This window comes from Dromaius novaehollandiae, chromosome 4 (assembly GCF_036370855.1).
Source record: "Dromaius novaehollandiae isolate bDroNov1 chromosome 4, bDroNov1.hap1, whole genome shotgun sequence".
Taxonomy (NCBI): domain Eukaryota; kingdom Metazoa; phylum Chordata; class Aves; order Casuariiformes; family Dromaiidae; genus Dromaius; species Dromaius novaehollandiae.
In genome coordinates, this window is record NC_088101.1 from 49,022,118 (window position 1) to 49,037,162 (window position 15,045).

Genomic DNA, 15,045 nt, shown 5'->3' on the forward strand with positions numbered 1-15,045 from the left:
TTGACTATAATTACAAAATAATGGATTAGGAGAGCAGGTGAATGGGAGAATCTCTTGTTTGCTGAGCTGGTGCAATAGGACATTTAATATTTTTCCATCTGTCTTGTCTTCTTTCCAATCCCCCTGTTTTGCCAGTGTTTTCCAAGAAATGAGTGACCTTTGAGGGATGGCTTGGTTGGTTGGTTTTCAGAGAGGTCTTCTGAGTTTTTTGGCTCATTTTTGTGAAATTGGTGGGAGTACCATAAAATCCAGTGTTGTGGGGCAAACTATAGTCTCAGGCTGTGGTTTCAAACTTGATGTTTTTCCAAACTCCTACCAAAGCTCTACAGCGTTTTTAGGACTTCTTTCGTTATGACGTCAGAAGTTGTAGTTAGTTCTAGTACTACTTTGGCTCGGGGTTATTGTGGAGGTTTAAAATAGCCATGAAAACTGGTTGAGCACTGTTGTTCTTTTAAAATGATCTCTTAAAGAATAGGGTTCTTTTTCTGGTCAGCTTATAAAGGGTTGAATGCACTCATTTTGAATATACTAGGTAATCAGAAGTTAGGAAATTTCAGCTGCAAATGCTGACTGTAAGAGTGCTAGCCTAGGCTGCTGATATTTTTGAAGCACCTTGTTGAAATTCATAGCATTGTTCAAAATAATTGGATTCTTAAGAAATTATAATTGATATATTGGATATTGCCATCTATTTCTTTGTTTCTAACCTTTCTTTTCTTGTGGATCTAATAAAATCCATGACATCTGCTTTTTGACAATATTTATATTGTCCGATCTTTCATAGTGTAACATTTCTTTTCAGCTTCTGATATGCTTAACTTTAGCATATCAGAGATATAGCATATCTTGAGATTGCCAGAACTGATAAATTAATAGATGTAAATTCATTTCAATGCAAGGAATATGAGACGTGAAATTGTGAGTATTCACCTGTATGAGTCCGTAATTTTTATACTAATATTTCCTACTTTACAAGCATAGAGTAGAACTTAGAAAATATACAAACTTATTAAATAAGTTCCAGAATGATCCTTCCAGAAACAATAAATTTTTTTGAAGTTTCATGGCATTGTTTAGTCTTGGAAGACTTAATTTGTCTATTGCCTTTTAAGTTGCATGTATACCAGAATATTTCTTATTATCCTTTATGTGATGGGTCCTGACAGAATAATAGTTGGGATTTAATTTCTTAACAAAACTATGATGTGTTTGGTGCTTTCCAGCCTCTTTGCAAGAGGGCCGATACCAAGTACGCTGCCACTTTTACATGAGACTTAGTGCTGCTGAGGCTGGCACAGGGTCTGCTGGGTCTTGCGAAGACCCAGGGATTTCTTGGTAGGTTTGAAGACACCGGCGTTTCTGCCAAGGTAGATTCTTTGTCCGTTCTCTGGTGCTGCTCATCAGCCCGCTAAAATGGAGTAATGAGCGTATGTGTATGGATCACAGGTCACACTTTCATCTCCAGTGGATTTTCCCATAAGGATGGGCAAATGTGCCTAGTGTCTTTACAAAGACATCATTTTTTATACTGCTGAACTAGGTATTTAATTATTTCACTACCGTTGACAGACATAATAGTACCTGCGGCAATAGTCTTTATATGTCAAATATATAGGAGTGACAGCAAGCACTCCATATAAGAAAACATACAAACTTAATTGGAAGATAGTCACAAGAGAATCAATAGAAGCAGGGGACATGAACAATTTTACTGCCTAGAGCTGTTCAGAAACTAGAGTTTTGAATATACAGAGAGTATTAACATAACGGTACTGTATATTCAGTTTTGTATGCACACTGTATTGCAGATGTACTCATATGGACAGGACATACATGAAATGGACCACAGTCACTAGCTATACGAGCATGTATTATTGGTTATGCTTGCTAGTTACAAATTTGTTTATATACTATGGAAACACATTTCTTGATAATTAAAGGGTGCTAAGTGATGGATTTAAAGAGCTTTTATTCTGTGAATATTGTTGTATTACAATCAGGAATGCAACAAACAATAAAATACACTGAGTAGCCGAAGCAGAGGAAAAAGGAGTTATGTTAAAATTAAAATGGTGTCTGTTAAAGAGCTGCAGTTGCCAGGCTACTGACACTGCCGTTTGGTGTGTGGTGCGACACGATGCTCAGGCTTTACTCCTGCATCCTCTAGTAACTCTGTATTATTCTGTGAACGTCAAGGTTTAGTTCCTTCATCTGTCAAGTAAAGTGATTTCTTTCTACAATCAGAACAAGATTTTGCATTTTGGGGAGCAGCAAGGTTTTGGAATGAACATGGACATTAAGTGGTTCACAAAAAATGATACCTATGCTAAGGTAGGGATTACTAGGCATTTATGTTTAAGTTATTGATGTATAGCCATATCTATGTATCCAGTCCATTCAGTTGTTGTTTAAAAACAACAATAACCTTTGGTATGCAGAATTTTGATTTTAATTTTTTTTCTATATTTAGCAGCAAGGAAGGACTTAGAATATTGCTGCTTGTACCATTTGAAAAGAGAAAGCTTTTTGTTGTCCTCCCTCTTCCCCTCATCTCCTTGGAAACTGTGGGCATCCTTTGATAGCTTTCCCAATGTGGTATGAATTTTATATTTAGATATGCACAGTTTTTTTCAGTTCAGTGTATTCAAAGGTCCAATATAATTACTCATACATCTCTTATTTTTGAAATAAAATGCTTTCTTATTTTAAACAAAGGATGACTGAAAAATCACTGTTGTTATAAAAGCAATATAAATATGCTTGTCACATGTTGCATTTTTAGTTTCCTGCCATTTTGCTCAGGCTGTTCGAATGAATGCTGCTTTCTCACTTGTACTGTGAGCATGTTCAACTGAAACCTGTAATGTCTGAAGCAATCTGCAGGAAACTGCTTTGATACATGATGCTCACAAGAGATATAACAGTTAGTATGCCACACAACTGTAATTTCTCCTCCTAGATAGTACACTGAATTTCAAAGAAAATGCTCTGTTCTTACTAATTGCAATGTGTTTTTGGTAAAATAGAGTATGTAATTCATTGTAAGGAGCAGGAAATATTACCGAGTTTAAATCAGCACAATGATTAGTAAATGAAGTTTAAAATGCTTTCTATAATACTGCTCAGAGAAAATGTTACATATGTAATTTTTTATATATATACTTAAAATAAAAATAGGAAAAAATCTATTTTGGGATCTAAATTTTAAAATAATGCTTCTTAAGATTGAATTATTAACTCAGTGAAATAGAAATCACAAAACAACATTTTTCTTCTAAATGTTAGTCTTCTTTAGAACACATGTTCATTTGGATATCAGACCTTAAGAAAATTGCTAAACTATCAAAAATGGTTGTTTTAAATTAATCTTGTGGATGAGGCTTCTGTTGGTGGATTTCTTTAATATATATATATTTTTGAAGTTACCTTTTGCCTTTAATATAAATATAGAATGAAGAGAAGGCACAGCCAAATATGATGTTCTATTAGAAATACAGTAGTTAGTACAATACATCTGATAATGCTTACACACATGCATTTAGAACAAGGCTGAAATAATTTTATAGCCATTCGAATGCCAACGATTTTTGGTCATCTTTGACCTGACCTGAATTCTGGTCGGTGACATATGCATTTGGTAACTATTAAAATATACAGGTGTCCTGTTAACATGAGAAAAATACATACAAGTCTCCTCATTGTTAATCAGCTGCTTGGAAAACGTGGAAATAGAAGCGCTGATAGTGGAATCATCTCCAAGCCCAAAGTGTTGTTTTGTTTTAATGGATCTTTTTCTTTTTGTGGCACCTGTATGGAATCCTTATTCTAAGGCCAGAAGCATAATATTTTCTAATAGTCTAGATTTCATGAAGTCAAAAATAACTTCTTTCTCTCACGAGAACGTGAAAAGGAGCATCTACTGAATTTGCTAACTGGGTTTTTTACACAGATTTGTACAAACGGAGATAAATGTACTGTTACTCTGAAATATTTGTGGACTGTAAAAGTCTGAAGTGTTGTGAACTTTCAATCAATCTTACATGCAGTAAATCCACAAACTAAACCTATAATAAGCTATCGTATATCCAATTCTCTTCTATTTAGCCGTGTGTGTGTGTGTGTTCATGTTCCTTTATCTGTGTGCTGCTTGTGTAGCCATACCTACTGTTCTAACTGTTAAACCATCGTTTTCCCCGGAATCAAGAGCACAAACCAAGAGTTTTGGTTCCAGATACTATTTTTCATTTTAGTAAATTGTTATGTAATTTTCTGAAATTAAAGCCATCCAGCTAAAAATGCTTACTAATACTGCCAGTTATGTTTTCATTGAGATTGGAAAAAGTGTCTCTTATAGTTCTGAATGCCCAAAATTTTAGTATTTCTCGATATATGTTACTGGTACTTTAATTGCATAGAAATGACCTCTGGAATTTGTAGTTTTACTGAACAGAGACCACTAAGTTGAAAAATCAGGTGCTTTGAGACTATTTAGCGCCATTTTGTTATGATATTTTAAATAATAAGATACATTTTTTTTTTTTTTTTGCTTGGTGACTTATGTCTATAATATGAGATGGATTGCAAATGAGCTGCAGGGTAACATAATTTATAGACCTGTTCTCTCTAGAATCTCTTATTTGCTGCAGAAGTCAGAAGGCTGAATACTGTTGGCAAAGAGAGAAAGGAAGTCTAATTGCCAAAGCACCACTCTGTAAGAGACCTGTACCTTGTAACATGTTTTTCTGTTAGGCAGTCTCCTTTATTAGAATTTCCAAAGGTTAAATATGAGTGTCTCATTTCTGAAGACATTTTGAACCTAATTATTCAGAACCTTTAAGCACTCCAACTACAGTTAGTGATATCTTTCAGTTTATCAAGCCTAATTGTTCAGTCCGATCCTGATCTTATTCTAAATAAGCACCCAAAATAAGTTATTTTTTTTTAAATTTTTTCTTTCTTAGTTTGCTAACGGAAATTGGAAGAATTATAATCTTACACAGACAGCTTCATATATTAATTCACTGATATTTATCTGCCAAGTAGGTACCACAAGAAGCTAAGAAAATGGAAGATACAGTTGATCATCCAGCTTCATTTTTATCCCTTGTATATATGCATTAGAGAGAAATTTTGTTAATACTGTATGCTTTTGTCAACCAGTAGGTTCCTTTGGGGACTGTGGGTTGCTGTTATCATACTTACACAAAATTCTTATAGATGCACCTTAATTTTTTTTCCAATTTTCCATTCTATTGCTAGTGTCTTCAGAAAAGTATTTCCCCTTCCATACAATTGATAGTAGTCAAATATCTGGAAGCAATATTTTCTCTCCTAGAACTGTCACACAGCAATGCATCACATAACCAGCTGTTGCTCTTCATTGGTTTTGTTCTGAAGGAGAGTTGTTCCCTCAAAATACTTGATTGCTTTTGAAGTCAGTCTCTCTCTCTCTCTACTTATTTATTTATTTAAAGTTCTCCTTCCTTTATAAGCCTTGAAAAATTTACTTGACATTTGGTAAATCAAATATAACCCTCTTACTCTTTCATGGTCCTTTGCTGAGCACTAGCTGCAGCACCTTGAGCTAAAGATCCCAATCCTCCTTACTCAGTTTAATGTTTTTCTGTATAATGTACTTCAGTCCATTAATCTACCCACCATATACATCTGTCATTAAATGAGACATTCTATAGCATAGTGAGAAGAGTAAATTTCCTTGCCTAGACCTTACCTTAGCACATGCTGAAGCAGACAGCAGTGTGTTGAAACTTAGCAGAACTGGTCTTCACCCATTGGCACAAGAAGGATCTCTTCTGCAGGAACTCTCACTGATGCAAGTACAATTGTTTTCCTGTATTAGGATGAGGCTGCCATCCCAGCTGAAGTCGTATGTTTGAAGAGGTTTCAGCTATGGGTAATCTAAACCTCCTGTGTATGGGTAGTACTTTCTGTTGTGCTCACAGGGTCTGGTTTGGATTAATACAAGTTCTATGCAGAAATGATTCCCTTCTGCAGCCATGTGGAGCCTGCTCTGCCATTTGGACCACGGCATAGTCTCAGGCTACAATGCACCCAGTCATCCTTGTGAGTCTTGGTACTTGCAGGTGGTTGGCCATTGCAGCCTTCTGGTTAGGGTAAAGAAACAATTGTTTCTGCAGGTTGATGGAACTGACATTGCATCAGTTGACAACTGGGTTGAACCTGGGAGGTTTGTATCACATGGAGACTTGCTTTTCAGTGAAATCAGAGATTCTGTAGTAACTGATGGCCTTTCCTACTTGCCTGCTCTGAATAAATTCAACAAAGCTCATTGTGAATGTTTTGTTTTTAAATCCCTCCTATATTCCCTGTATTAATTCGCTTTAACAGTTCATGTGCAAAGATAGCATTAAAATTGTGTTAATATGACATATAAATAGCAATTATACTTTAATGAAATGAATATCTCCTTAGTTATATATCTTGATATTTTTGTATTTGAAGTTTCTTGATTTTATTCTTAGCACATAATTATGTTTAATGATAATCAATTTTGTTCTTAAACTAATTCATGTTACTTTTATATCTCCAAAAAAACCTTTGAAATTTGTATGTCATAATGAGTGTTTACTCTGAATTCCAAGTTTGATATGATCTGCAAATGCAATCATGGTTAAATTTATGCCAGAAAATAGTTCTGTAAGAAACAACGTTACAGCATTTCTAAAATCCATAAAAAAATCTTATGCTGGACTAATATTAGATTGCTAATAATTCTCACTTCCTTAACTGCTTGGATAGGCATATGGAGTTGTTCTTTGTGCCGTTGTGCCATTGTGCTGTTAACCATAGCTAAGCCATCCGTAGATGCAAGCTTAGTAGACCTCTCCTTACACATCTAAATTGCTTACCAGTTTGCTTTAAAAAGCCCCTGTTGTTTTTTTACACAAAGTAATTAATGAAGTCTTAATAAAAAGTGCCTGTTGATAGGAGGCTACTTGACTAAATGTATTATGCATTGAGTTGAAAGTATGTGTGTTCATACCAATTTCTCATATTTCATCTCAGTAGTATTTAATATAAGTTATGCATTTGTGTTAGTGAAAAAATGTTTGGTGTGAAGGTAGTGCTGCACTTCATTAATAATCTGTATCTTCCCGTGAGAGTGTGAGATTGCCTTGTAACATAAAATTGAGATGAACAGCACAATGAAGAAAGTAATTTGTGGAGAGGAGTTAACTTTGAAGTGGCCTGCTATTGTAGTGGTAAGTCTAGCAATGAGCTGTGTCCATGTGTGCAGTCTTGGTCATGGTGCAGTATATAAATGGGCCATAGAAAAATGGCCAGGCTTGTGTGCTCTACCTAGTAGCATTTTAACACTTTGGGGGATTAAATATTGGGCTGGATGGAGAGTTGGTCCAACTCAGCAGAACATTTCTTCTGTTCTTATGTTAAAGTAAGTTATTGCCTCATTCTAAGCAGAGCTAGTAGTTTGAGGAAACAGTAGTACAAAATCTAATTTTTTAATTTTTTCCTGATATTTCATCTACTATTTTACTCATTTAGGGACCTTTTCTGTTGAAGCTTTTAAATTCACTACAGATGATCACTTCTCTCATATCCAGTAAAGAACGAACAGTTTGGACTTGCAGGAATGGTCAAATAGTGTTTCAGCAGTTTGGTGCAGATTTTTAATGCTGTTTAGCAGAGGTGATCTGGAGGAGACTCTTGTTTCAAACACCAAAGGCATAGTTTACTATACAGTAGTGTAAGAGCTTTGGTTTTTATTTTCTGCAGTTCACTTCAACTTTTTTACTAGACAGTATTAAGTATTACAAAAATTTAGAAAGCTTTTCCAGAAGAGAGAATAGTAAGTAATCCATAGTTGTTCTAAGCTAGTGTTTTGAGGAGTTTTGTTGACAAGTTGCTTAATATGCTTGCGTGTAAAGTATGTTAGCATATGGTGTCTTTCGTCTAGCTGTCTTTGTGGGGAATGAAGAGATGAAGGGAGCAGAGAGGGCATTACATTTAAATTTAGAAAGTATTGACCCTGACTGCAGAAGAAAACAAAAATGAGGAACAATTTCAGCTAGTGCAAATCAAGAACTATTCAGGATTTTCATGTTCCCTCTCCCACTTTTTTTTTTATTAGTTCATTCTTGTGAATGATGTTAAAATCCCTTTCTTGTGTAGCACTGAAGTCAGTGAACGTCTGCCTGGCTTTATTGCTGATAGGTTCATTTGTACCTCATAAAACACAAGCCTTTGTCATTCAAACATAAAGCCTATATTTTATATTTTTAAGGTATATATGTAAAAAGTATGTGAATAAAATAGATTTTGGGGGGGTTCTAACATTCTGTCTTCATGTTGTAGTTTAATGAATTTCTGTTTTATAGGCAAAAATGTCACAGGTTAAACAAGTGGGCCTTTTAGCTGCTGGATGTCAGCCGTGGAACAAAGATGTGTGTGCTGCTAGTGGGGACAGATTTGCCTACTGTGCTACCCTTGCTATTTATATTTATCAGGTAACGTTATTTTATTTCACAGGCTAGTTGCATTTTACATTGTTGTCTATCTCACTTTCAGTCCTTTCAATAAATGTTTCTGCAATAGTTCTGGAAGTATGTTTGCTACTGAAAAGTGGTCTATGTAAAACTCAGTCTTCTGTTCAAGGCATATCTTCCAAATTATTTTTCCTGCTCATTACAATTAGTACGCAAAACCAATATGAACATTATATTTGAAATTGTCTGTTTTCAGAATTGTTCATGGAAGGCTATCTATATGGCAACACTCAGGAAGAATGTAGTCATAAAAGAGCAGATTGTGAGAGAGTAATGAAGCAAGTCCATGATTTCAGTTAAAGTTATAGTGTAAAAGTAGTCTTTTGAAGTAGTTTTAGTCCACTGTGGGGAGCTTGGGACATGGCTCTTCAGAGCTGTGGATTCAGTGGCCCATCATTCTTTGACTGGAACAAGTCTTGCACAGCAGTGTGATCCTTTGAAGTGTCCAGTTACTATACATCAACATGTAACCAAAATAAATAAATTAAAAAAAAAAAAAAAGCCATCACATTTAGAATTTTGATGAGGGAAGATGTCAGGAAGTAGTGGGTAGGCTTATCTTAACCACATCAGTTACACTGCTAGCGAGAATAGAAGAATCAGAATTTACTGTGTCAGATTTGTGGGGGGTTTTTAATAAACCAGTTTAAGTGATGTAAAAAATAAGGAATTTCAAATTCATTTTCCTATTCTATACTATTTAACCCTTTGTAGATTGTTACCATAAATCATTGTGCCATATGCCATTACTGTAAACGAAGCATTTTAGAATCCTGATATAAAAATTGTGTTTGAGTGCAGTTATTAATCGAGTATAATAGTTTATAAGTGAAAAGAGGAGAGAATATGATAATATTGGTTGTACTAATTGAATATTTGACAATTTTTCTGTGCAAGTCAAATACATAAGAATTTACTTTATTGAAATGACAAGTACTGAGAATTGTTAAATGCAGTATAAATTTGTCTGTAAGCCTCAGTACAATACTATTATTTGAACTAGTCTCCAAACCAACAATATTTAAAGTGGTTTTATGAAATACTTATTTCTAAAATTAATTTGAACTTTTTGTTTAGCTGGATCACCGATACAATGAATTCAAGCTCCGGGCAATTATGTCTGAGCATAAGAAGACAATCACAGCCATATCTTGGTGTCCCCACAACCCAGACATGTTTGCAAGTGCAAGTGCAGATAGTTCAGTAATTATCTGGAACGTGGCTGAACAGAAAGTTGTCGCCAAGCTGGACAATACAAAAGGTATTTCAGATGTGGATGTCTATTTGTTACAGCTCTTTCATCTGCAGTTACCAAAAATAGTTGATATACAGTAAACTGTAAGCAATTCTTAGGCTAGAGGTTTATCAGCTAAATAGCACAATATTCATGTGGTCAGATTTTAGAAAGTAATGATAATGTATTTGAGTAGATTGCACTGAACTATCTAGTAATTGGTGAAGAAAGTTTCTTCTTTTCTTTAAAATACTTAACCAATTCAAGAATTTGCCATTATTTATTTGACATTGATATCTTTTTGAGCAGAAAAACCATCATCATACAAGGCTTAAAACTTAATTGTTTATGCTTTTGTATGTTTTTATGTTAGCTTTACTGAAGTGAACACAACTAAAATATAACCTTCAGCGAAGTCAAGTATAGATTATCAATGAATCTGACGAAAGGTTTATGTTTAAACATTCTAGCGTTTGATGCCTACCTGCATCTTAGGTTTTGAAATTGCTGATTGAGAGATCACAATAGAGGATTAGGGGGTTAAAATCTATGCCTGTCACCTTTCCCTGTGCAGTCTTGATTCATTCCTTTCAAAGCTAGTACCTGTATTTCTGTTCTTCCGGGCAATCTCTTTAGCAGGTGTCCGTGATTCCTGCACTTGCAAACTTGGAGAACAGCTTAGGTGCAACCCAGGGACAGCTTGTCTTTTGGGTTCTTCTGAGACATTTTGGCACTCCCTATTCTGTTCTTCCCAGAGTACGAAACATACCTCTGAAAATCTTGTACACTTGCATATCCTGCAAAAGGAATAAGTAGAGGAAAACACTTTGATTCTTTTACAAACTCAGTTTTGACTCAAATTATACACTAAGATAAAGGCTGATACTTACTTTTCAGTGGCAGCTTTGTCTTAAAAAAAAAAAAAAAGTTGAGCTTATGAATGTGTGAAAGAAATGGATTTTTTTTTAGTTACTTTTAGGATAATCTGTTCAAACCTCCTGTTAACAGTACTTTTACTCTGACATTACTATATTAAAATTACTAAATAAAAACAGCTGTGAATATACAGCTTGAGGATTTTGTCTTATGGTCACATTCTCCTTCAGTTGCACATGATTAAATTATGAGGATAATGAGTGTTGGAGATGTTAAGGTCAAAATCTTTAAACATGAATGCCTAAAGTTAGACCTGAAGCAACTGAAGTAAGGCTGTCAGATGTCCAGAGGGAAGCTGTGAAGATTTTTCTTTAAATACAGAGCTTTAATTTTTTGTCATAATTTATCTTTATGTGTATCTCTAAATTAAATTTCATTTTGTTTTGCAAATATGGGCATTCTAAAGTTAGCAATGTTTTACCAGCTTGGTAGCAAATACCTTACAGTAAAAAGTATAATGATGAGTGAAATTGTGAATGAATGAGGTATTGTTTACAGGACTAGGCTTGTCCTCTGTCATATGTGCTCAACCTTGGCACTAATGAAGTCAAGTATAGGTATCATAAAGTACAGCCCATCAAAATATTATTAAAATGAATTGAGAAAAAGTTCCACTCCCTGCATATGCCTATGTGTAGTTTACTTTTATGCTGTAAGATGTTCACACAGTTGTCTAAGTTTCAGTTTAATCATTTTTAATGTAGAAAAATGATTTCTATAGCTGTGTAGGACAAATGCTGGGCTAAGCAATATTACACTGTATTTCATATCCTGATTCTTATGAGATTATTTGTATTTTTCAGGAATTCCGGCCTCACTTAGCTGGTGCTGGAATGCAGGTGACTCAGTTGCATTTGTGTCCCACAGAGGCCCCTTGTACATTTGGACTATCTCAGGACCTGACAGCGGGGTAACTGTACACAAGGAGGCACATAGTTTCTTGTCAGATATCTGTCTATTTAGATGGCATCCAAAGAAAAAAGGAAAAGTGGTATTTGGACATACTGATGGAAGTCTGTCTATTTTTCAGACAGGTAAAAACTGATACACTGGAAGTTATTTCTCTCTGTTTTTTTCGTTCAGTTTTTATAAATATACGCTCATATATAAAACTTGCTCATAGTTCATAGTTTTCCTGCTCCTTCCATATCACAAAAATGTTTGTTTAGATGGAGAGTGCAGAGCAATTTGTCTTTTAATTACTCCCTTTTGTGATCAATATAACACTGCAATGCTTTGGAAAGAATAATAAAGTGATTTTTAGGGAGTGATGACAGCCACGATCTTCTACTGTACTGTATCTCCCAGTAAATTTATTCCCCTGAATGGACTGGCTTGGATTTTGATTTTATTTTCATCCCGTGTTCTACTATCTTGGAGTTTCTCTAACTGCTTCTTTTCCTCCACTAAAAGCTGATTTTTTCAACACTAGGAGGAAAGCTATTCTTTAAATAATGCATTGATTTTAGATAGTGTTATGTTTCAACAGCCATACAATATTTATCCTCCGTTGATGCATTCTGCTGAGATATCACTCATAATGTCACAGAGGATCATTTCCCTTGCTTCCAGTAGTGCTGACTGACTTTTTGATTTTTCAGTGCTACTAGTGTTTTAATATGATAACCTCTAAATGTGTATTAAACAGACTTTTCATTAGTTTGTTTAGAATGGTTTGAATATGAAGATAAAAATTTGAAATTTTAAATCCTTCATCTATCATTTCTATGTCCTACAAATGCAGGTAGAGCATTGGCTAACAAAGCTAGCAGTAATGGCTGCTTTGTATAAACCACAACGCAAAACTTGATTGTTGAAGACTGCATTATCCATTACCGAGCAGAAAAGACTACTTTCATCAAATTGAAACTGAGTTTAGATTAACAGAAGTTTTGCCTGTTCTGTATTTAAGATAGTTTTCCAGACAGTTCACTGTTACTGTATTATTTTATTTTTAAATGATCTTAGTGAATATGTAATAATAAGCACTAAAAATCTTAGTTTTTTGCGCTCTCTCTCTCTCTCTCTCTCTCTCTCTCACACACACACACACACACACACACACACACACACACACACACACACACACACACACACACACACACACACACACACACACACACGTGTGCTTCTTGATAACAGAAATATCAAGTTGAAAGTTGAGTTTATATGCAGTTGGCTAAGAAATTTTGTCAGTTTTTTCACTGAAAATCACAGATTTAAGCAACACAGTTTAATTCTAGTTCAGAAATTCTTTCATATTGAAAGAGAATGTTACACTTCGGCCTATAAAAAAAAAAAAGGAGTTTTTCAGGGTTATTTTTTGCTTTGAAACTTTTTACAGTGTTTTTTATTTTCTCAAAATTATTCAAAAAATGATGCCCTTTCTGTTGAATCATATTAAGTACTTCTTAAACCTGAACACACTTCATGTTGTGCAATGGGTTAAAAAGGTTCTTGTTTCTGTCAAAAAAGTATTTTGGTTGGTTTTTGGTTCCTTCTGTTAACAAATTACTGTTTTGCCGAGCTCTCTTTTCGAATAAATTGTCAGAACTAAGTAGTAAATTTTACCAAACAGGTTGACTTAGTAAAGAAAAATGAAATGTATTCAAGTGGAATAAGCACTAATTGAGAAGATAAATACCACAGAGCTGTTATTCAAAGCCCAGACTTGCATGCAGTAAGAAGTCTGAATGTTTAAATTCAAAGGATTATATTCTTGTAATAAGATAATGACATTGTAGCAATCACAATGGCTTTGAAAGAACACAGAGAAGTATTAGTTTTCTTCTTCCCAGCTCTCTTTACGATATCAGAAAATGATGAATTTGTTTAGATAAAAATATGAATCTGCTAAGATTAGTTCACTAAATTTTTGGTGAACAGATGCATTCATTATTAAATTAAATAACATTGAAAAATATATTTCATTATGTCAGTGCAATCAAAGTACCATTACTGTGATTGCATCTTCATGAACAACTTTTCGATTACATCCAAGTGTTAGAATAGGTAATAAACATAGGTTTATCCAAGTTAATTATTTAATCACCTGAGGTTTTCTAGTTGACTTCACTATTTCTAGTCTAAATTCATCTGATTTTTGTAATCTTTTTTTTGTATTTCTTTTAAGAAATAACAGTACTTAGAATAAAGTGGTATTGGTAGGATGAATAAGTCCTGTATTTAAAAAGGAAGGAAAAAAAAAAGAGAGAAAGAAAAGAAAGCAAAGACTTGGCACTATCCAATAAGGCATAGAAAGTTAATTTTTTGTATTCTGATACCAGAAAGTTCAGCCCTTATGCTTCTCGTAAGAAGATGTACTATTACTTATTTTTAGACCAGAGCTTAGTTTGTCACCAGTAGAATCAGTTTAAAATAAAATAAAATCCTATTACTTCTATAAGATTCAGTCCTTTTATAGTCCAAACAGTGTCCTGCAAAACACTATCTTGAGCAAACCTGAACATTCACAATTCTTGTTAATTACCTGAAAGTTCAGAAGGAGATTCATTGAAAGCTCCAGCCCTTCTTTTTAAGTGTGAGTCACTGTGGATAATTAGTAGACTACATACCTTTTTCTTTTAGTATTGTTAGTACTTAGGGTTTTCTCTCTTGGCTGTACTTTGCAGTCTGGAGTTAATTAAAAGAAACTTCCGTTAGTCTAATACAACATTTAGTGTAAAGAAAAAACATAGAGGGATTTAAGATTAGTGCACTATTTTTAAAGAAATACAATGCAGTCATTTAGAGCAAAGTGGTCTGTACTAGTTTACCTGTCATTTGTCCGCAAAATAAGGACTGCTTGCTTAAATGGCCTGTGAGCCATTTACATGATTCACAGTGCTGCTGTCTTCTTTTAAGGGAAAAAAGACTGCAGTGTTTGCCTGTGACTGGTATTGTTTACTAGCCCCTCAAGAGGAATTTTGCCTTTAATTTTTGTAAAGCTGACTGAAAAATGACAGTTCTGCTTTGTTGGCGGTTTCGAAGTTCAAAATCTGCTTTCAGCTTTGATTGAAACAAAAATTCTGAACTGAAGCATAAGCAGGCCACACTGTAAAAGGGGGTGAGAATGCTAAAGTTTCTGCCTCATTTAAGGCAGATATCTTCGTTCACACGGGCACTAAGCTGGCCAAACATGAGCCTACTCCAGCCAGAGAGCCTCACTGCCATGTTAATGCTGCATTTTTCCTGATCTCCTGTACTCTCCTCTGTCTAGGAAGTGACTATGCAATTTATATATATAATTATTTACATATATAATGAAAGTGGAATAGACACTATGGGAGAGACTGGCATTCCTAGGGAATAAAGTTCATGGGATGAACA

General features: G+C 34.5%; 1 protein-coding gene across 1 annotated transcript in view; it reads left to right on the forward strand.

Annotated features, from left to right (window-relative positions):
* Positions 1 to 15,045, forward strand: part of WDR17 (WD repeat domain 17) — a 63,748-nt gene that overhangs the window by 13,739 nt on the left and 34,964 nt on the right. The window contains exons 2-4 of the mRNA XM_064510985.1: positions 8,379 to 8,507; positions 9,624 to 9,807; positions 11,520 to 11,750. Coding sequence (XP_064367055.1) covers positions 8,385 to 8,507; positions 9,624 to 9,807; positions 11,520 to 11,750 — 538 coding nt within the window. The 5' untranslated portion in view covers positions 8,379 to 8,384. The remainder of the gene's footprint in view (positions 1 to 8,378; positions 8,508 to 9,623; positions 9,808 to 11,519; positions 11,751 to 15,045) is intronic.